Source organism: Tenrec ecaudatus, chromosome 3, assembly GCF_050624435.1.
Source record: "Tenrec ecaudatus isolate mTenEca1 chromosome 3, mTenEca1.hap1, whole genome shotgun sequence".
NCBI lineage: Eukaryota > Metazoa > Chordata > Mammalia > Afrosoricida > Tenrecidae > Tenrec > Tenrec ecaudatus.
Window position 1 is genome coordinate 122476107 of NC_134532.1, and position 21963 is coordinate 122498069.

Genomic DNA, 21963 nt, shown 5'->3' on the forward strand with positions numbered 1-21963 from the left:
GGTGCTGTTCTTACAACCCCAAAAACAAACATCAATCAGGCCAGGGAAAGATGCCATCATCACCTCACCCCCCAAAAAGCTCAAGTGAAATCAAAGATCAAGACGATACTTATTTGTTTTTGATGTGAGGGGGGATAGTGCATTTGGAGTTCATTCCACCAGGTCAGACTGTTAGTCAAGTTTTCTGTTTAGAGGTTCTGAAAAGATTGCGGACAGTGTGTGACAAAAAAATCCTGATTTGCAGCAGATGGGACTGGTTTTGCCACCACGACAATACACCTGCTCATGCAGCCATCTCAGTGCACCAGTTTTTGGCAAAAAAGAGCATGCCTCCCCCCCCACACACACACACACATACCTTACTCACCTGACCTCTCTCCATGTGACTTCCTTTTGTTTCAGAGAATGAAGAGGGACATGAAGGACAGTGATTTGACAACTTAGAATAGAAGAGGTGAAGAAAAAAACACCAGAGAGGTTCTCTCAGCTATCCAACAGATGAGTTTGAAAAATGTTTCCAAGAATGGAATTGCGGATTTGACAAATGTATTATGTATAATGGAGAGTGCTTTGAAGGTGATAAGGTTGTTTTCTTTAAAAATTAAATTAATTAAATATATAATTAAATTATGTATACATACTTCATCTTACATACTCTGGACATATTGTCCCTGGAGAAGGACACCATGCTTGGTAAAGTGAAGCGGCAGTGAAAAAGAGGAAGTCCCTCAACGAGATGGATTGACCCCGTGCTACAACAGTGGGCTCAGATACGGGACAATTGTGAGGATGGCACAGAACCAGGCAGTATTTTGTTCTGTTGTGTATGCGTCGCTATGGGTTTGAACCAACTTGCTGGCACCTCACAACAACTATCTTTATCTATCTATACACACACATATTTGTACGTATATGTGTGTGTGTGTGTGTGTGTGTGTATATCCATCATACGGGTTCTGTTTTTCTAAGGAGACCTGTTTATGACAGCACCTCCATGTGAGTCAACACTTCTGCAGAAAAGCTGGTTCACATCAAGCTAAGTTCTGTTGAACTGTGACACATAGCGTCCCCAGAGTAGCTAGCTCACTGCGGCATCTGCTTCTGGATGGCACTGAATCGTTTCTAAATATTGAATACGGGAACCAGCTGTACGGGCTGCTGCTGAACGAAGAAATGCCATATCAAAGAAAGGAAAAAGAACAGCACGATCTCGTTGTCACACAGGCTGATAAGCAATCGCAGCTGTATCTAGGGAGACAGCCACTAAAGATATTCACAGAAATTGTGCCTGTGGTCATTGTATTAGCTGGAGTTTATCCTCCTCCTTTTCTTTCTTTCTGAAGTTCATCTGTTTGTTCTCTCCAACAAGTATTTATTACTTATTTTATTTTATTCCCAAGACAGATTTATTTTGTTTTATTCTTGTAATGAAAAAAATAAAATGGGAAAAATGAAAAATTTCTTGTCTTCAAGTATCATCCACAAAAGCTGCCAAGCAGTCTTGAGTTCCTGTGGTAAGTTAATATTTCCAAATGCTCCCCATTTTAAAACATTCTCAAAACTCACTGCCATTAAGTCATTTTATGACCCACAGTGACTGTATAAGACAGGGTAGAAACGACCTACGGGTAGAACTGGAATTCTGAGATTAAGTCTTGACAACTATAAATCTTCAAAAGAGTAGAAACCCTCATCTTTCTCCCACTGAGTGGCTAGTGGTTTCAAACTGCTAACCTTGCAGTTCAGAACCCAACACGTAACCCACTACACCATCCGGGCTCCTTTAAAACATTTAGTCTTTCCCAAACACACTAGTATTTCTAACACGGAGCAGTGCAGCGATTCTCCAACATTGGTCCCCAGACCAACATGATCACCATCACGTGGGAACTTGTAAGAAACACAGCTTCTCAGACTTGTGCTGCCTCAGTGTGATGGCTGGCGAGTTTGAGGACAAATGCTCTGTGTCACTGAGAGTAGCCCTATTTGGAACTGGCATATGCTCTCATGAAACAAGCCAGCACTGGGTGATAACTGGGCTGATGGTTTTTTCTGAGGAATGGGAAGAGCTGTTAAGAGTTTGAGGCTTGAAAGACTGGGCTCCTGTCATCCATACCTGTGAGGTCCAAGTTCACAGCAGGCCCAAGGTTGTGTTCATCGTGGGGAAGCGGCCTTGGTGCAGGGACTTTGCAGAAGAAATATGAGCCAGCTTGAGCTGAGACAAAAGTCCTCCCTGGATACGAATGTTTCACACCAGCCAAATGAGTTCATTTTGGGGCGTACCGAATTTAGGTTTGTTAAATAACCAGCACACATGGGTTTGGGTGTCCAATACTATAATGCCTGTTTGCAATATAAAACAGTTTATTATCTTTGAAAACCCACGGTCGACACCCTCAGTTATTGTTAGTTTCTGACTTTCTTAGAATAAATTTAGCACACTATACACTCTATGTTTGCCTATTCCGTCTCACCTTTTGAACTTGCATGAAGCAACCACTGTAGCACTTCTGCCAGAGAGTCAGTACGTAAAATCTCACAGAGCTTTGCCAGGATCTGACAGAAAACATAAAAGGTACATTGTAAGCAAATAACTGGTGCAAGGATCATAAGGCGTCCTTTGCCTTCTCCAGAATCTCATCTTCCCAAAGATCACTCTGTAAATGACGCCCAGTTAAGTTCGCCGGGATCTTAGCTGGAGAATCAGTTTCCAAACAACCCACAATGGGATCTAAGACAAAGCAAGATTTCTAAGGCAATGTCAGGTGAGACAACACAGTGTGTTTCTATTTTTTGGTTTGTTTTGAGTACCACCAGCAGGATGCGGCGCTGGTAGTGTAGTGCTTATGAGCTGGGCTGCGATCCACATGGTCGGCAGTTTGAAACCACCAGCAGCTCTATAGGAGACTAGCCTGGGCTTTCTGCTCTTGAAGTTTCAGTCTCAGACACCTACAGTGGGTAGCAGTGAGTCATCATTGACTCACTGGCAGTGAGGGAGGGAGATCTTCTAGCAGGAGCAAGTGTTTCCTTCTTGAGAGACATTGATGATTTTCAAATGAACTAGTGGTTTCTATGGGGAGTTCCCAATCCTACACCTGTCCCCATATGTCTGCTTGTCTCCACAGAGGGGCTTGTGAGTATCGAGTTGAATTCATCATTGAAATTCCGTTCCTTGGACACAGTACTTGGTCCAATTTGTCAGAAATATAATTACCTTTAGTCAATCTGAAATCTTATAATATTTAATATTAAAATATTTAATAATTTCATTAACATATTTAATATTTATAACATATAATTTTTAATGTATTGATTTATTGGTAAAATACAATCTGGAACTAAGGGCTAAGGTGTTGGTAAGAGGACATAGGCATACAAGAGATCAATTCTAATAAAAATGGGCTATATATAATAAGCATGAAAATAGAAGTAAAAATATTCATACATAACAAGTGTCCAGCTGCCTGATGTTGAGTTTTAACATATCTATAATCCACTTCTCTTTCTTGCACTTACGTTCAGTATACTCATCTGACTACCAAGTATATTCACTGAGATGCGCTACAGACACATCAGCTCAAAGTCCCCCAAATGTAATCCATCGCCATACCTCAAGCACGCTCCAACTTGCTCTTTGTCCAGGCTCCACTCTCAGTGAACAACACTAGCACACGTTCAGTTGTCCACACGAAACCTGTGAGCCACCCTGTACAAACACCTTGCCCTTTTCCACATTTCCTACAACCATACAGTTCTAGTAATGTGTCTCAATCTACCCATTTCTCTTTATCCCTACTGCTTTGGTCCAGTCTAAACCACCCTAGTCTAGTCTCATTGACACAAATCTTTTCTTAAATCACTATTAATGAAATGTGTCTCCCATTGATTTAGATGTGCAATATAAAGTGAAATTAAAGGGCAGGACATTCCAATGTCCTTTAATGAGTTTATAATAAGACTTTTGTATGAAAAATGTCATGCCCTGTGCTGGTTAAAAACACAGGTTAAACTTGCTCCACTTGTCTCACACACACACACACACACACACACACACACACACACACACACACACAACCAATGGCCAAATTAAAAATAAGCCAGCCCTCTGGCAGTCCCTAGATCACACTGACTCTGATATCTTTTCATCCATGTGGCGACTGTGCATGGTTACGGGCTTGTGCATTGATCAGTGGTGGTTTTGAGAGTATAAGTATTGTGTGAGGGAGAGGAAGTAGACTATGTCCTTCCAGAAAATCTTTCATTTCTTTATGAAGAGTATGTGAGCAGATGCATAACGAACCACAGAGCTTCTAAGCCACAGGAACAGCTAGGCCTAGAAACCAGGATTCTGAGAGTCAGGTAAAGAAGGTTGTTGCCGACAGAGTAGATCCATTTTGGATTAGGTCTTGGGTAGTGAAAACTATGCAGTAATTGGGGTGTCTATGGGATTTCACTATTGGAAATATATCCAAGTCATTTTTTTGAATCCTTCAAAGACCTTTTACTCGTATGATCTCTTGACTTCCTTAACATAGGGTACTCTAAACCATTCAAGATAAACTCAGGTTTCTTCTGTCCTTGGGCTACCTAGAACATTGCCTATGGGACCTCTGCTTTGTCAGAGCAGACTACCAGGGAAGTTTCTGACATTAAGTCTTCTGCGTTCAACTTCATTCCCAAAGAATGGGATTTCAGAATCGGAGATCATTGCCCAGCAGAGATGCAGGGGTGCTAGCCATGGTACCTGACCTAAAAGTTGTCTTTCTGCCATCCTATCTTTTGTAGGATTTTCCAATTCTCACATTAACCATCAAAGTTTTAAAAAAATGCATCCTGTGAACTTTTAGAGTTCTAAATGCTGGTTCTGAACACATGTTATCCCATTTTCATTTTCATTTCCCCCCCTGCCCAATAGATTTACTGTTATGGGGGTAAAAGTGATCTCATGGAAACTTAATTTCAGGTAGGCATTTTCTTAAAGCAAGTGCAACCATTGGTGAAGTGAACATGGTCATGCTGGAAAATTGGATCAAATGCTGAACCAAGAGTATGAATTCACAAGAGCAGACATTAGTAAGCAAGAAATTATCCTAGGCCTAAAACTAAAAGATCAAAAATTTTAAAAATATTTTATTACTTTTGAAAATATGAAACAATTTTAATAATGTCTTTGACATCAGAAGAAATTGTTTTCAAAAAAAGAAATTGTGTTTTCATCTTAAAATTGCATTCATTTGTTATCATTGTTATCATCATCCATCTTCAAACCTTGAAAATTCAATTTCTCATTACTATCATCATTGAAGAGCCTCAGAGCTGTTTGGAGACACTTCTGTGACTACTGAGCTGATCTCATCATGATTACTATCTTTGACCTCTTCATCTTCAACATGGTCTCCTGCTGGTACACAATCCCAACCCTTCTGAGTAATGGCTGCCCGCTGAACGCTGTCCTACAAGTGCGAATGTGTGAATCCCAGGGTGCTTTCATCACTCCATTCTCTTCTCAGATCGAGAAGCTGCAACTTTCAAGTAAGACTACCAGGTATGGCTCCTTAATGAGCATCAGTTAACAGAGTTTTGGACATTTTTTTCTTTGGTGTTGGGAATTTATAATGCCTTCTTAGAAAAGATGTCATGGAATTTCTTATAATGAACGGCTGTTTGGTGGGAAGTTTTTCACTGGGCATGATAACTGTCTATTGGCTATCCTATCACCCCAATCACAGTGTAGCCAAACACTCCAGTGAAATTATTTATAATGATCACATTTTCATACCTGAAGCAGCCTCAGCCCTGTTGGCTGGACGGTGAAAAGACACCTATCTGTGGACTGTCCACATTGCGTCCATTGCAGAGACAGAGTTCAGAGATTCCTTGAGGAGGAATTCACAGAAGTTGGCCAGCATTTGCTCCCATCCTCTGGAAGTTGCTGGCCTACTGTGGTTCTCATTCTCACCAAGGTCGTCCCTTTCCATGAATTCAAAAGCCCAGGCGAAACTCATCTTGAAGTCTGCTATTCTTTTATTTTCCAGAAGGATATATGTGATCTGAATTGCAACAATTTTATTTTAATTCCTTAAAAAATTAATCCACTCTTTCAAGCTTTTTTTTTTCAAATTGGCCATTTCCCTTTGGGCCCACAATGCAGGCATTTTTGAGAATTTATTTTCTCTAAGTCCTTATTCTCCTTTCTTCACTCAACCTTACACTCTCTTGCTTCCACAGAGATGCTTCTGCCTTTTCAGTGACTTTCATTTTGAAGTCAGCTGTGTAGGATTTATATTTAATAGGGTCCTAAGATAATAGATTTATAACTGGAAGTGTGCACAATATAATCACTAACTGGCTGGTTCTAGTAAAGAGATCTCAAAAGTAAAATTGAAGGTGTACAAGAAGCATGCATATGACTCAAAAGTATGTGATTAAAGTGCTTTGATCAAAGATACTGTCCATAGCAAGACATGATTAGACAATGAAATATGCAGACCTAACATAGCGTAATGGTTTCACTTACGACGATCTGATAAGGTATTGTCATTCTACTTTGAGCCCAGAGAAATCCTGTCTTACTTTTATTTTGTTTACTCTTCTAATTTAAAGAGCCAGAGTTGGGAGAGGACTGTGATTACGATGTCAGTCCAGATTGAACTGAGATTCCTATGGAAAGCTCTTCAGTGACATGTATGCCAGTGCAGACGTAGCTCTTACTTTCACTTCCCGTTTATACCATGTGGTTTTAGGAGCAGGCCTCGGTAGGTTCAAACTCAAGATAACTTAGGAGAAATGGGGATATAATTATCAACTAAAATTAATAGAAATAAATGCAATTTCAATTGTTTTTCTTTTAACAGGATACTACCAAACTCAATCCATGACTTGTTGACATTGTCTTATGCATTTATAATAAAATATGATTACAGACTATTGAATGGAGGTGAAGGAAGCCAAAGTTCACTTCTAGAAATGACATGTACAGTATATGCATGGGACCACTATGCCTAAAAATGGTTTACATAATTTTACAATTTTTACACATTCTATGTGTGCTCATTATTTATGCACACACACTATTTTTGGAAAAAACAGGTGCTTAAAAAACACACTCACTGCCATCAGGTCAATGCTACCCATAGCAACCCACTGTGGGTTTCCAAGACTGTAAATGTCAATGAGAGTAGAAACCCTGTCTTTCTCAGCAGATCTGCTGGTGGTTTGGAACTGCTGGCCATGGGAATGCAGCCCCACCCATAGCTGCTAGAGCACTCGGCTGTGGAAACCGCCTGGAAGTTATTAACACACACTCCATCAATTTACTAATTATCAGAATGTAACTAGATATTCAAGAGACTATCAAATTTGGTAAGTACTTAGTAAGCAGTCTGAATAGTAATTTTCCTATAAGGGAAACCTACTTTTTTGATGTGTCCCATTAATTTCAAAGCACATTTTACAATGCATCTAGGAATCCCATCTGCTGATTTTTGGCCAAAAAACGGTCTGAAAATTAATTCTTAGGTAGGGGGGATGATATTTTCATAATACACTCATCTTAAATACCAAGGAATTTGTTTCACTTTTGCTTTTTATAAACACAGATATGACATTTTGTTATGTCAATTATTTGAACACTGTGTTGTGTGTCAAAGTGATTTGTCATCAACTTTTGTATTATTTTCAGCTCTTCTGCTTATTCCAAACAGTTGAATTGGCATATAATTCACATATCATACAATTCAGTAGTTCAGTCACATCACGAAGTGTTGTACAGTCATCACCACCATCAGTTTTAGAGCATTTTCTTCATTCTGGTACCCAACTTCGTTAGCTCCCCATGTCCCCTCAACCTCCCCTGCCATGCCCTCAGGAACCAGTAATCCAGTTACTGTCTGTACAGACTTACCTGTCCCGGATTTCATACACAGAAAAACAGTGTTAACCTAATAAGAGTAACAATGTAAAACAGATTTTAAAACCTCAATAAAAAAGCAGAAAATATTAAAAACAAAAATAAATGTTAATGGAGCATGAGGAAGATAAATGATTGCGTGCTAAATCTTAACCCATTTGCGTCTGCAACGATCCATTGTCCAATGCATTCTGCATGGCAGCAAGGTAGTCACGTCTCTGGCCCACGGTCGGATGGGATTCACACGGGACTGAATTGCACACATTGCCACTTCACTTTGGGGGCTAACTGAAACAGCTTTAAAATGAATCAAAAGGGAGATTAAATGATAAGATATTACATATGTAATAAAAATGCAGTGCAACAAACTGCTTCTCTGAACTTGTAAGGGGTGCCCAGTAGGAATCGAGATGCTCTTGTAGAAGTTGAACTAAAACATCTCCAGATGACATGTGCAGACCCTCTGTTTTTCTCATAAATGTGCTAGTCTAAAGAGAAATAAGGCTCCTACCCTGGCAAAGTAATCAGGAACAAGGCTTTAGCCGTTGCCCAGCCATTGTTATAGGAGCAGTGCAAATTTAGACAGCAAAGATGAGTGGCCAAACGGAGCGAATAGCTCCTGGCATGTTTGTTATTTCTTTATATGTCAAGGAGATGCTTCAAAATTTCAATTGCTTTGAACATAAATTACCTCTCAAGAGACCAATACATTTACCCCCACTGTATATATAATGTTGAATATTTTCCAGCGCATTCTCCAGGTTTGCATATTTCATTTCTATAAAGTTTGGGTATTAATGTTGCTAAATGACCCCAATGGTACTGTATTGTTTATATTTGTACCCACAAATGATGTCACCTTCACTTTCTGAATTCTATATTTTATTGTATGTGTGCACAACTGTTGGCTTTAGGTACTGTGTTAGCTATCCTTTCGTATATGTACAGAAAATGTCCATATAAATTTTCATTTAAGTTGAATGATTTTAAGAAAGTTGTAACGAGGAGAGGGAAACAAACTGCATTTCTCCATAAGTATATATATATATATATATATATATACACACACACAATTTGTAGTAGTACTATGGATGAACTAAATAAAAATAGACGAGTGATGCTTATGTTAAATTCTAACACTACGGTAGATAAATGAAAGCAATGCAAATTAATTACCACCACTCCAAAAATAGAGTAACCAAATACAAAATCTATTTTCCTTCCCTTTTCTCTTCCAGTGAAATACATTACATTAAAAATTCTCCATGTAGTTTGTATGGACGGTCAGAAAGATATACTCCATGAATTAGTAAACTTATGCCAATCTCACCATTTCCTGGCTCTGCTGAGAAATGAGCGACTTGATAAGGAAGTGGTTATAAAACTGGCAACAGTTATTGATTATTATCCTAGAAGGTCAACTCTGCACGCGCTAAAGATGAACACCTTCTAGAAGATAGAGGACGTCCTGCATCAGACTGTGCCATGAAGATTTTTGATTGCCCTCTTAAGGAGTAAGTTCTCGAGTCACTAGCTTTAGTGGATCATGAGTGAGAGCCCAAGATGCCCGCCTAGACTTAATGTGTGTTGTGACTTTAAAGTGTGTATGTAAAAAACATGCATCAATGCCTCTTAAAATCTCTCTCCTTTCTAAATCAGGAAGCTGCTCTGCAGCATTTAATGACTGTGGATCTCTGCAATAAATATCACTACATAATAGCAAAGGGAAAATAAATTAAGGGTGCTGAACCACACTACCAAAAGGTTATACGCCCCAGGGCAATATTGGCATTGAGCTGTGGACCATGGGTGGGATGTTGCGAACTGGAGATGAAAGAGGCCGGATTCTCAAGCCAAGCCGGGGGCTGCCTTCTGTTCTTTTCCAAAACAATTGCTTAAATAGAAAAACTTGGAGCAGATTTTCCAGTATTATTTATTCATATTTGTCCCTGGGAGAAGATGTTAGACCATTTGTTGGCTAGCTACTTAATATTTTCATTGCAGGACTTGCAATATGCTCTGCATGTCATAGTTAAATTAAGCAATTATTCATATTTTTACTCAGATTTTGAAAAGAGCTAAAAAATACCTTTTGTTAAAAGTTGCTATCCAATCTTTCCATTTGAGTTCTCAGTCCATTTTTATTTTTACATAGGTTTACCAGCTTGCTCTGTTTTTATCCCACCTCCTCTTTATTTCTTCCTTCTATTGTATTAATGAAGTATTTTTAGAATTCTACATCAGCCTCTCCAATGACTTTTTAGGTGTAATTTTTTGTTACTCTAGGAATTAAAAGACTCATCTTTAATCTCAACATGGCTTTCTTTGAGTTAAAATTACGCCACTTCATGTGTGATATAAGAAATATATAAAGTTATACTTCCATCTGCCTCTCATTCATAATTTAGGCTTCTCAGATGTTTTATGTCTACACGTGTTATAAACACACAATGCAGTTTTGGCATATTTTCCTCTAAATAATTGTCTAGGGAAAGAGAAAATTTTCTTTTATATTTGCCCTCATGGAAACCATTTCTAGTATCCTTCAATTCTTTGTATAAATCAAAATTTTAAAGTGTACTTTCTTTTATTGGCATAGAGCATGTACTTAAAATGTAAATGCTGCCTCTCCTAGAAAGTTTTGGTAAATAATATGCATAACCATTAGAAAAATGTACAGTTGCTGACCCCCCCCCCCAAATATTCTGAATGCAATGTGCTCTTAATTGATTTAATGGGCTCCTGTTGTGATAAAAAAATGTATGTTAAACATACAACATGAAAAAAATGTAAAAAGGAGGGTTGAAAAGAAACGCGGGAAAATGTATTCTTCCCTGTAAGAACCAGTAAGCAATTCAGTGTATGGAATGATTGAACATGACTGTGTAAAATGTCTGAAGAGTTTCAAGTTTGGGTAAAATAATTTTCGGCAAGATAATCTAAGCTAGCAAGGTGCTAGATTTCCATTTTAAGAACTCAGCAGAAGTTTTCATTGGACATTCCGCGGAGAAGGTGTGGTCTCCGTTAATGTGTAGGAAAGAGAACTTTGACCTGGTTAGCAGGTCAGTAACAACCTTGTACTCACTGTGTAGAGTGCAAAGAATCCACTCTTCTTGCATCCGTGCTGGAACATGTTTGAGAAAATATGCCAGGAGCAGGCTATGAAAACTTCTCAGATCTTAGAACCAGAGCAGAGGATTATGGCAAGAACGCATGCGGGTCAGCCCCTAAGTGGCCACCCCAACCTTAGCCGTTAAGTTTTAAAAATAATAATACACCAGATGTTTCTATAAGCATTCTTTCCGCTGCATTTTCTTTATTTCAAGCCACGGGTCTACTTGGAGAGTCATGCACAAAGTGGCTTATCAAGAAAATCAAAGCCTATGAAGAGTGTCATGGCATTAAGAGACAAAGTTGCTGTGTCCGGTCATTGCGTAAAAAGCTCGCAGCTGGGGATCCACGAGTTGGTACTATTTATGGAAGACCTGAGATGTACCTTGCTCCGATTAACATTACCAGGCTACTCACGATAAAAAAGCCCAAGGGCAGGCTACAAAAGACACTGGGGTTGCTGCTGTTCGAAGGCTGCGTGGTAACCCAGCCCATTGACTTCATCACCGCCCTTTTCCAGGTGGAATAACGAACTTCGCTTTCCTCCGCGTTGATCTGGGGCTCAAACCGCTCCATGGTGACGGCGGCCAAATCCTCGGGGTCGAGGCTCCAGACGCCCACTCCTTCCGCCGCCCCCGCCGCCATCGCCGCTCCCAGAGCCGTCGTCTCCGGCATGGAGGGCTTCACTACAGGGATGTACAGAATGTCGGCTTGCAGCTGCATGAGGATTTTGTTGCTGGTCATTCCTCCGTCGACTTGCAGATGACTGAGTGGGATCCCGCAGTCACGGTTCATGGCATCCAGAATCTCTCGGGTTTGGAAGCAAACCGCTTCTAGTGCAGCAAAAGCAATGTGACATTTATTGGTGAACTGCGTGAGACCACAGATGATCCCTCTTGCACTGGGCTCCCAATACGGTGCATATAACCCTGAAAACGCCGGGACGAAGTAGCAGCCGTAGGAGGTGCCCACTTCTTTAGCAAGGGTTTCGGATTCCTCGGAAGAACTAATGATTCCCAGATTGTCTCGCAGCCAGCGAATAACGGCGCCAGCGATAGCCACGGAACCTTCCAGTGCGTAACACACCGGCTTGTCTCTGCCTAGTTTGTAAGCCACCGTGGTCAGGAGGCCATGCTCCGAAAATACACACTTCCGGCCCGTATTACAAAGCAAGAAGCAGCCTGTGCCATACGTGTTCTTGGCCTGACCATCGTGGAAGCACATTTGTCCCACCAACGCAGCGGACTGGTCCCCCAAGCACCCGGATATGGGCACGCCTTTCAAGGCTCCGGCTCTCATGAGGCCGTAGATCTCCGAAGAACTCCGGATATTTGGAAGAATCGCCATTGGAATTTCAAAGAAGTCACAGAGCTCTTTGTCCCATTCCAAAGAATGGATGTTGAAGAGCATCGTCCGGCTGGCATTGGTCACATCCGTACAATGGACGCCTCCTTTGGCTCCTCCGGTCAGACACCAAATAAGCCACGAATCAATGGTCCCGAAGAGAGCTCGGTCTTCCTCCACGGCTTTTTGAACTTGACCCACATTGTCAAGGATCCAGCGAAGTTTCACCGCGCTGAAGTAGGTGCTCAGCGGAAGGCCGGTCTTGAGCCGGACGAAGTTTTTGTTCCCTGGAATCCTCTTGCTAAGGTTCTCAACCGTGGACTGGGTCCGGAGGTCCAGCCACACCACGGCGTTGTAGAGAGGCTGCCCCGTCAACTTGTCCCAGACGACGGTGGTCTCCCGCTGGTTGCTGACTCCGATGGCTTTGATGTCGGCAAGGTCGACATTGCGCTCCCGGAGTTTCTCGCACGTTTTCTCTATACACTCGTGGACCGACTGCAGAATTTCCAGCGGGTCTTCCTCCACCCACCCCTCCCTGGGGAACTCTTGCTTGATTTCCACCTGGTGGTGACTGAGGAGCTCCGCGGTCCTCGGGTTGAAAACCAAAAAGCGCGTGGAGCTGGTGCCCTGGTCCACCGCGCCCACCAGAGGGCCCACAACTGCTTTCTCCGCCGCGGCCATGGAATCACCTGCGCGGCGGCGCCGGCCCGTTTCCCTGGTGACGGCGGCGCGCGGGGGGAGGGGCGGGCGGCGAGGCCCGCGGTGCGGCTGCGCGCGACGTGGGCGCCCCGGCGCCCAGTGTCACCGGGGCTCCTTTGCATCCGGCCTGGGGAACTTGAATGTTTCTGACCCCGTAGGTCTTCTCGTTCGTGACCACTGCTCCCGGATTTGGGCTTAGTTTCGCTTCTCGTTTGTCAGCTTTTAAAAAAAAAATTTTTACTGCCATTATTTTATGAAGATAGTTTGGGACTCACAGGCGTTGTAAGAACCCAGATCCTTGTACACGTTGCCCACGTTCCCCTGGTGTAGTTGTTAGGTGCCGTCGAGTCGATTCCAACTCAGAGGACCCCCAACACGCAACCGACCCAAACCCGGCACCATCCTCACAATGACTGTGAGGTGTGAACCCATTGTCGCAGACACTCAGTCAAATGCTTCTCAGGAGGGGGACATTCCACTTGACCAAGCATCATGTCCTTTTCCAGGGACCAGTCCTTACTAGTAACATAACCAAAGACTCCCCGGGCTCCCTTGGAAGGAACCTCTGACCGCACATCCTGCAGGACAGGTTGGTTTGTTCTTCTGGCAGTCAGGGTACTTTCAACGTGCTTGCGGGTCCCAAGGCATTCGTTCTTTTCAGCCTTCTTGCTCACATGCGTACCAGGCGAATGAAACTACCTTGGGGTCAGACTCCCCTTCATCCGTGCTCTTCGAAACTTCCAGGAGGTCTTGTACAACCGATTGATCCAATGCAGTGCCTCATTTGATGTCTTGACTTCTGCATCCCTGAGTATTGATTGTGGATGCAGGCAAGATGAAATCTTTGACAACTTGAATCTTTTCTCTGTTTAGCATGACGGTATCCATTGATCCAGTTGTGGGATTTGGGCTTTAGATTAATTTGCAATGTAGGTCGAAGGCTGCCTCAAGTCCTCCTCACTTTCAGCAAGCAAGGTGGGGTCATCCGTATATCATAGGTTTTTTAATAAGTCTCCAATCTGGTGCCATATTTTTTCCTCATGTACTCCAGCTGCTCAGAGTATTTGTTCAGCCCCAGAGTGAATAAATTTGGGGAGAGGATACAACCTTGACCACACACCTTTCCTGATTTTAAACCATGCAGTACTCCATTGTTTTGTTCAGCGACAGCTTCTTGATCCATGTACAGGTTCTGCCCGAGAAGCTGGAAGTATTCAGGTGTTCCCATTCTCCTTGATGTTCACCATAAATTGTTATGGTCCTCACAGATGAATGATTTAGCGTACTTAATAAAACACAGGTTTCAACATCTTTCTAGTATTCTCTGCTTTCAGCAAGATTCATCTGATATCAGCAATGATATCCTTTGTTTCCCTAATGGTAGCATTGTTCAAAACTATATATAGTATAATATCACAAACCAGGATATTGGCATTGAAACAGATTGAGATATTGACACATTGGTACAGGTCTCTTGTAGATGTGTGGCTCTACTTGATCACAATCCAGATACTGTCAGGATACAGGGCCAGGACCACAGGCCTTCTTTATAATCACACTTATTTGGAAAGGTTTTTTGTTTTTCTTCATCTCTTCTTAGCACTTTAAGATGTCATCGCATTATTTTATGAGGACTCAGCAACCATTTTTATCATTGCATATAATGTATCTTCTTTTTCTCGTGGCTTTTATTCTACTAGCAATATGATTATGATGTGCCCATATGTGATTTTGTTGGTCGTGTTTGGTTTGATTGAGTGTCTTGTCTGTGGGCCGATATTTTTCACCAACTTTGGAAAACATTGGACTATTTGTTCTAATAATCTTTCTGCCCCTTGTCTTTTTAATTTTCTTCTGCAACTTTAATTACACATATATTAGACCAATTAATATACTCTCATCGGTCACTAAGACTTTGTTTTATATTTTTATGCATTTTTATTGAGTTTGGATAGTTGTATTACTGTCTTTAAATTCATTGATATTCTCTTGGTAATGTCTATCCTGTCAAATTTTAATTTCAAATATTAAGTTTCTCAGCTCTTGAATGTCTATGCTTCTCTTTCATGGTCTCTGTTTTCTATTGATCCTGGTCTGTTTAATTATTATCTCTATCTTTTCTCATAAGTCCTTGAAATTATGAAAACTCCCGTTTAAAACATTTCCTCGTAATTTTAGCACCTGTGCCATAGCTATGTGTGCTACTTTTTCTCTGACTATGAATTAAGCTTTCTTGTTCTTTGTGCATTCAATAATATGCTGAACTTTGTACATGCTGCATTCAAATGCTGAATTTTGTTTCCTTTTAAAGAGTGTTGAATTTTGTTCTGAAAGACATTATGTTGGCAGACAGTTTGTTTTGTTTTAGGATCTGATCATGTGGGTCTAAAGTCATCTTACGGGCTAAAGTAACCCTAGTTTTAGGGTACGGCCTCTAGGGGGCCTCAACTAATTTCCTGATGTTTCCAGCAAGATCTCTCTACTCTGGCAAATCAGAACTCCAGTATGTCCAAGATGTATGAAACTCCCACTATCTCTCTCATGCCAGATGTCAGAGTCACATTTTGTTTATTGACGCATCACTTTTGAGTGTGCATCCTATGTACAGATTCCCTTCTTCAGTAGCTTACTTTGAAAATGCCGATTACCTTAGCAAACCTAAACATGAAAGTCTCTTCCCTCTAATGAAGCTGTTGCTCTCTTCTGTGGCTCCAGGTTTTTAGTGCCATGATTAAAAATGTGGCCTCAATCCGAAATCTGGTTTGAGTGTGCTAATAATAGACACAGAATCTTGTGTTTCAATTTCTCTAAAGTAAATAGTTTTGAAACTAATTATTGGTTTACACACAAACATGCTTACAGAATCGATTCTTGATTTCTACATCCTATTCAGAGTTACCAACTTGGATACTAGGAATATCAAAAAATGGTTTCTGGTATTTGGGTGGAAGTCATGAATACTTCCAAGATGGGTTCTATTTAAAATTCTTTTATATAGGCCAAGAAATCTTGATTAGACATATTTTCTCAATTTCCTCTCCTCTCAGTTATTAAGCAAATAGTTAAGAACTACTTGGTAAAGTGCCAGACTATGTACGAGCAAATATTTCTCAAGCAATGTGGTAAATGCTAAAGATTCTGTTGTGAGCAAGACTAACAAGACTCTTTCTTTCAAAGGACTTACATTCTTAGTGGATTGTTTAAAACTTTCAATTAGTATCCAATTTAGTGGCTACCCATAAAGGAGAGGATACTTTTGAAAGGAAGACCCTGTAATAATTTCTACCAGGCTAGTTCTATAAGCGTTTGCTGTGACCAAGAAAGAGTCTCTTGGTAAACTGCACTGAGCTTATGGGTGTTGAGGTGAGGGCTTATGTAGTTAGCTGATTTTCCACAGACTCATTTTCAATTGGTAGCCCTTTTCTCTTTAATTAATTTATTTAACATCCAACATGTATTTACTGAATAGCTACTATCAATCAAGGAACCCCGGTGGTGCAGTGGGTTACATTTTGCGTGGCAGTTCTAAACCGCAAGGCTCTGTGAGGAAGAGAGAGAAGGCTTGCTGGTCCCATTATACAGCTACCATCTTGGGAACTCACAGGGGCAGCTCTACTCTGTCCTTTAGACTCCATATGCATTGAATCGACTTGATGGCAGTGAGTTTGCTTTTGGTTTACTACGTATGCAGCACTCATTTGGGCACTAAAGATTAATTAATAACTGAAACAGACAAGTATAAGATCCTAAAAGTTAAAAAGACAAAATTTTAGTGGAATAGGTTGGGGATATTGGCATTCGTAGGAACAGAGGTATACAGAAGCATGTCAGATGTGACAAGTGCTATACAGCAGCAGCAGAATGAAGTGCAATAAAGAGGACAATACAGTGACATGGGAGCCACTTTGGTTGGATGATCAGCGACAGTATTTCTCACTAAGTGTCATTTAAACTGGAACCTAAGTGAGAAGAAGACGCCGCCACTCAGAGGGTTAACAAGAAGAGCCTCTTACTAGAGGAAGCATGAGGTAGAAAGCTCCCAAAGTGGGAATGAGGGAATTATGAAAAGATCGGCAAAGTGAGGTGGATTAGATAGCTAGTGGGTCTGAAGACGCTGTATTATATTAAAGTTTAGTCACTATCTTTGGGTTATCACATATAAGTGCAAAGTCTACAGATACAGTCTCTGCTCCAGATTTCCTTCCATTTGCTTTTCAAATTTAAATTATCAGCATATAGTGTTTTACTTTTAAAATAATTTCTTACCCAAAACCAAAATCCAAGCCGTGGAGTCAATGCTGACTCATAAGCCCAGTCTTTGTCCCACGGAGCTGCTGGTGGTTTTGAACTGCCAACCAGGTGGATCAAAGCCCAATGTGTAACCACTACACCACCAGGGCTCAATTTCTTACCAGGATTATTTATGATCAACATTAGAGTTGGATTTTATTTGCAAATGCCGGTTGGTGTTAGTTGCCATTGAGTCTGCACTGATTCCCAGGGACCTAATGCAGAATAGGACAAAAGGTTCCTGGTCCTATGCCATCGTCATGTTCGTTATCATGTTCGAGTCCATTGTTTCAGTCTATCTCATTGAGGGTTTCCCTCCTTTTGACTGACCCTCTGCTTTATCAGCATGAAGTCCTTTTGGGATGACATGTCCGAGGTTACGAGATCAAAGTCTTGCCATCCTCTCTTCCAAGGAGTATTCTGATTCTGTTTCCTCTGAGAGTGAATTGTTTTATTTGTTGGCAGTCCACAGCATAGTCCCACCTCTTCTCTGTCAGCCTGTTGTACTCTGGTGGCTTGTGTAGTGCTGTGATGCTGGACGCTATGTCACTGAGAGCTATTTCCAAAGTGAACACTTTTCAGGAAAGTTTTAAGACTACGAATAAACTATGACAAGAGTGGTCCACTTCTGAGGAATCAGCCACTGAAAATCTTACAAATAGCAATGAGACATTGCCGGATACTGAAGAAACAAAAACTCATTTTAAAAAGGCTCAACATTGTTAGAGATAGTGCAAGAAGACGAATTCCTCAAGTTGAAAGGCACTCAAAATATGACTGAGGAAGAGACGCCCAGCGTAAACCATAATGACATTGATGGCCTAAAGCCCATTGGACCAATGGAACTTGGAATGCACAAAGTAAAATCTAGGATAATTGGATTTCATGGAAAATTAAATGGAACACATGAAGATCAATATTCTAGGTGTGTTAGACAGGGTTCTCTAGAGAGACAACACTAGATTGCTAATAATTATATATATATATATATATATATATATATATATATATATATATATATATATATACACACACACATATATATATCACAAGAAATGAACTGTTCAATTATATACAGAAAGATAGATAGATAAATAATACAAGAAATGAACAGTTAAATTATAAAGAAGTACAAATGGCTCAGTGCAACTCACTCCCATGAGAGAGTTGTGAGACACTGGCAGTCCTTCAAGTCTTGAGGGTTGGCAGGTAGTCATCTGTAAAGAGATTTAGGCTATCGCACCACAGGCAGCAAACAGCAAGGCAGGTCACCAACAGTCAGTCCCCAACTACAGAGATGTATATTCCAATTCTCTGGCGAGGCAGGTCTTAAAGGGGCCTCAAATTACAGCGACACAGTCCACAGGTTAGGTGTCCTACAGGTAGTGTAGCTTGCAAATTCAGGCACAGAACAAACAAGGCAGCCGTACACTGGTCCAATGATCAAAGAGTGAGAGACAAGAAAGGCGAGGCTTGCCAAGCCATTTATCTCTCCGCCCTTCAATTAATCCCACATGTGTTTATCAGCCAGGCTGGCACAATAAACTATCTCAATCCACCCTTGCCAACTTGGCACCTATACATAATTCTTTAGCCATATATATTTATATAATTTCCAGACATTAAAAAAATCACACTTATACTTATCATCAAGCATCTATCATACATATAAATGAAAACACACTGAGTCCAATTGTATCTGATATATAATACCTGAACAAAGGAAAGATATGCAATAAGCACATAAAAAGAAAATACATTGACAATTACAAACCTCGCTTTTGCAATTGATCATGTGGTCGTAATTGATAGGTAGAACTACCTTCTTCTACTACCCATTCTGTATTACCTTTGCCCTCAACCAGCACCTCAGCTGACTGTTTTCTTGCCTTGTGGGGTGACCAGACCTTTATTCCTGAGGGGTCTGGGTCATTATAAGTCCTGTCAGGACTGGGTTGCTTCAACTTACCCTTTACTTTAATAACAGGGCATGGTAACACTAAGAGTCGGCCTATGGGATCTCCTGGATTCCAGACATATTCTTCTTTACCTCCATTATGTAACACCAGTCCAATTTCTCCTTGGTGATCAAGATCAATCACCCCACTTAGTACGGTGACACTCTTCCTGACCTATTGATCCAAAGGCATGAGAAGCCCAAAGTGGTCAGGGGGCATTCTCAGCTGCCAATTCAGTGGAATCCGTGCTGTGTTTCCAGGTGGGAGAGTTCCTTCCTTCAGGACCAGGACCTCCAGGCCTGAGGAACACAGGGTTGCTGGGACAGGAAGCAAAAATGCTGCAAGTGGATCACTAGGAGTAATAGTGAGTGGTGCCACTCCAGCTTCCACCCCTTGGTTCCTGGACTCATGAATTCTGGCTATTGGAGACACAGCACTATCTCACTAGGCATTTGTTTTTTTAATTTTTCAGTAGTTCAACTATTAACTAAAAGTGGTACAATCACCATCACAATCAATTTTAAAGCATTTTCTGTTTTTAAAAAATCATTTTATTGGGGACTTTTACAGCCCTTATTACATACATCAATTGTACATATGTTGCAATCATCATTTTCTAACAACTTCTTCATTGCAAATACCGTTTTTTCAGCAACACAAGGGGAACTTTTCTTGACTTCAGATGGAATACAAAGAAATCAAATTGACTATATCTGTGGGAAGAGACCATGGAGAAGCTCAATATGAGTACCTAAAACCAGGCCAGGGGCTGACTGTGGAACAAACTGTCGATTTCTCAGGCTAAAGCTGAAGAAAATGATCACAAGTACATGACAACCAAGCTACAACCTTGAATCTCTCCCACCCAATGTTCGAGAATATCTCAAGCACAAATTTGACACATTGAACATTAATGAGAGAAGACCCGATGAGCTATGAGATGACGCCAAGGACACCATGCACGAAAAAGCAAAAGGTCATTAAAAAGACAGTCACGAAAGAAAACATAAAAGTGGGTCAGAAGATACTCTGAGACTTGCTCTTATTTGTAGCATAGATGGAAAGAATGATGATGTCAAGGAGCTGAACAGAAAGTTTCAAATAGCAGTTTGAGAAGAAAAAGTCAAGTATTACAATGGAATGCACAAAGATTTAGAGTTAGAAAAACAAATGGAAGAACACACTCAGCATGATATTAAACTGAAAGAACTCAAGAAAAAATTAAAGTCCTTAGTTGTAATATTGAAAGATTCTATGAGCAAAATATTGAAGGATGCAGTAAGCATCCAAAGAAGATAGAAAGAACACACACGGACACTGTACCAAAAAGAAGTAGTCGACGTTCCATCACTTCAAGGGGTAGTATGTAAGCAAGAACCATTGGTACTAAAGGAAGTCCAAGCTGAACTGAAAATATTAGCCAAACACACGGCTCCAGGAATACTGACTGAAATAGCTCAACAGGCTGATGAGGCATTGGAAGCACCTACTCATTTGTGCCAAGAAAATTTGAAGACAGCTATTTGGCCTACTGACTGGAAGAGATCCATATTTGTACATATTCCAAAGAAAGGTGACCCAACAGAATGCAAAAATTGTAGAATGTAAAATATTGCTGAATGTTATTCCACGATGGTTGTAGTATCGATTGGGAGCTGCCAGAAATTCAGGCGAGATTCATAAGAGGATGGAGAACAAGAGATATGATTGTTGAAATTAGATGGCTCATGGCTGAAAGCAGAGAATACCAGAAAAATGTTTACTTGTGTTTCATTGATTATGCCAAGCCACTCGACTGTGCATCATAATAACCAGTGCATGTCCTCGTGAAGAATGAGATTTCCTGAACACTTCACTGTGTTCGTGTGGAACATGCCCATGGATTGAGAGGCAGTTGTGCCAAGAGCACATGGGAATACTGCATGGTTTGAAACCATGAAAGGTGTATGTCAAGATTGCATCTTCTCATCATACTTTTCAATCTGCAGCAAATCACCAGGGAAGATGGACCATGTGAAGAACACACTCGAGGAGAAAGCAACAGGCCGACAGTGACCAAGGGACTTGCGGGGAGGAGAAGGTGGGTGAAGGGAGGGATGAGCAAACAACACCATAGACAGAGGAGTAACTAGGGAATTAAAATGAACAACAAGGAGGACATAGAGATCCTGGGGATGTTGGAGCACCGGCAGTCTAGCTGGGAGGAATCACTGAGAGGCAGAAGAAGGATGAGCATGGTGCTACGGCAGTGGGAAGGTAAAAGGAAACTGAGCAAAGATCTAGGAAGCAAAGCTATGGATAGAGGTGTAAACATAGATGTTTACATATGTAAATACATTAATTTGTAAAAGTAGAAGTACTGGCGTATGTACATATATTTATATGGCAATACATCAAGTTAGTGGATCGACTTTTGGCGCCTGCTCAAGCCCTGCCTCAATGTAAGAACACTGTTCTAATAGTGTGGCAGTCCGTGATGCTCACCCTCCCAGCACAATCACTGAAGACAAAATGGGTGCATAAGCAAATGTGGTGAAGAAAGCTGATGGGGCCCAACTATCAAAAGATATAGCATTTGGGGTCTTAAAGACCTGACAACAAAGCCCACATGGAAGAAACATACCAGTCTGTGCCATCATGAGGTGTCGGTGG

The 21963-nt window shown here is 41.0% G+C and overlaps 1 protein-coding gene and 1 pseudogene across 1 annotated transcript in view; both read right to left on the reverse strand.

Moving 5' to 3' along the window:
* Positions 1-21963, reverse strand: part of C3H4orf17 (chromosome 3 C4orf17 homolog) — an 85597-nt gene that overhangs the window by 5391 nt on the left and 58243 nt on the right. The window contains exon 6 of the mRNA XM_075543542.1: positions 2475-2556. Coding sequence (XP_075399657.1) covers positions 2475-2556 — 82 coding nt within the window. The remainder of the gene's footprint in view (positions 1-2474; positions 2557-21963) is intronic.
* LOC142443536 (glycerol kinase pseudogene) lies at positions 11384-13045 on the reverse strand (annotated as a pseudogene).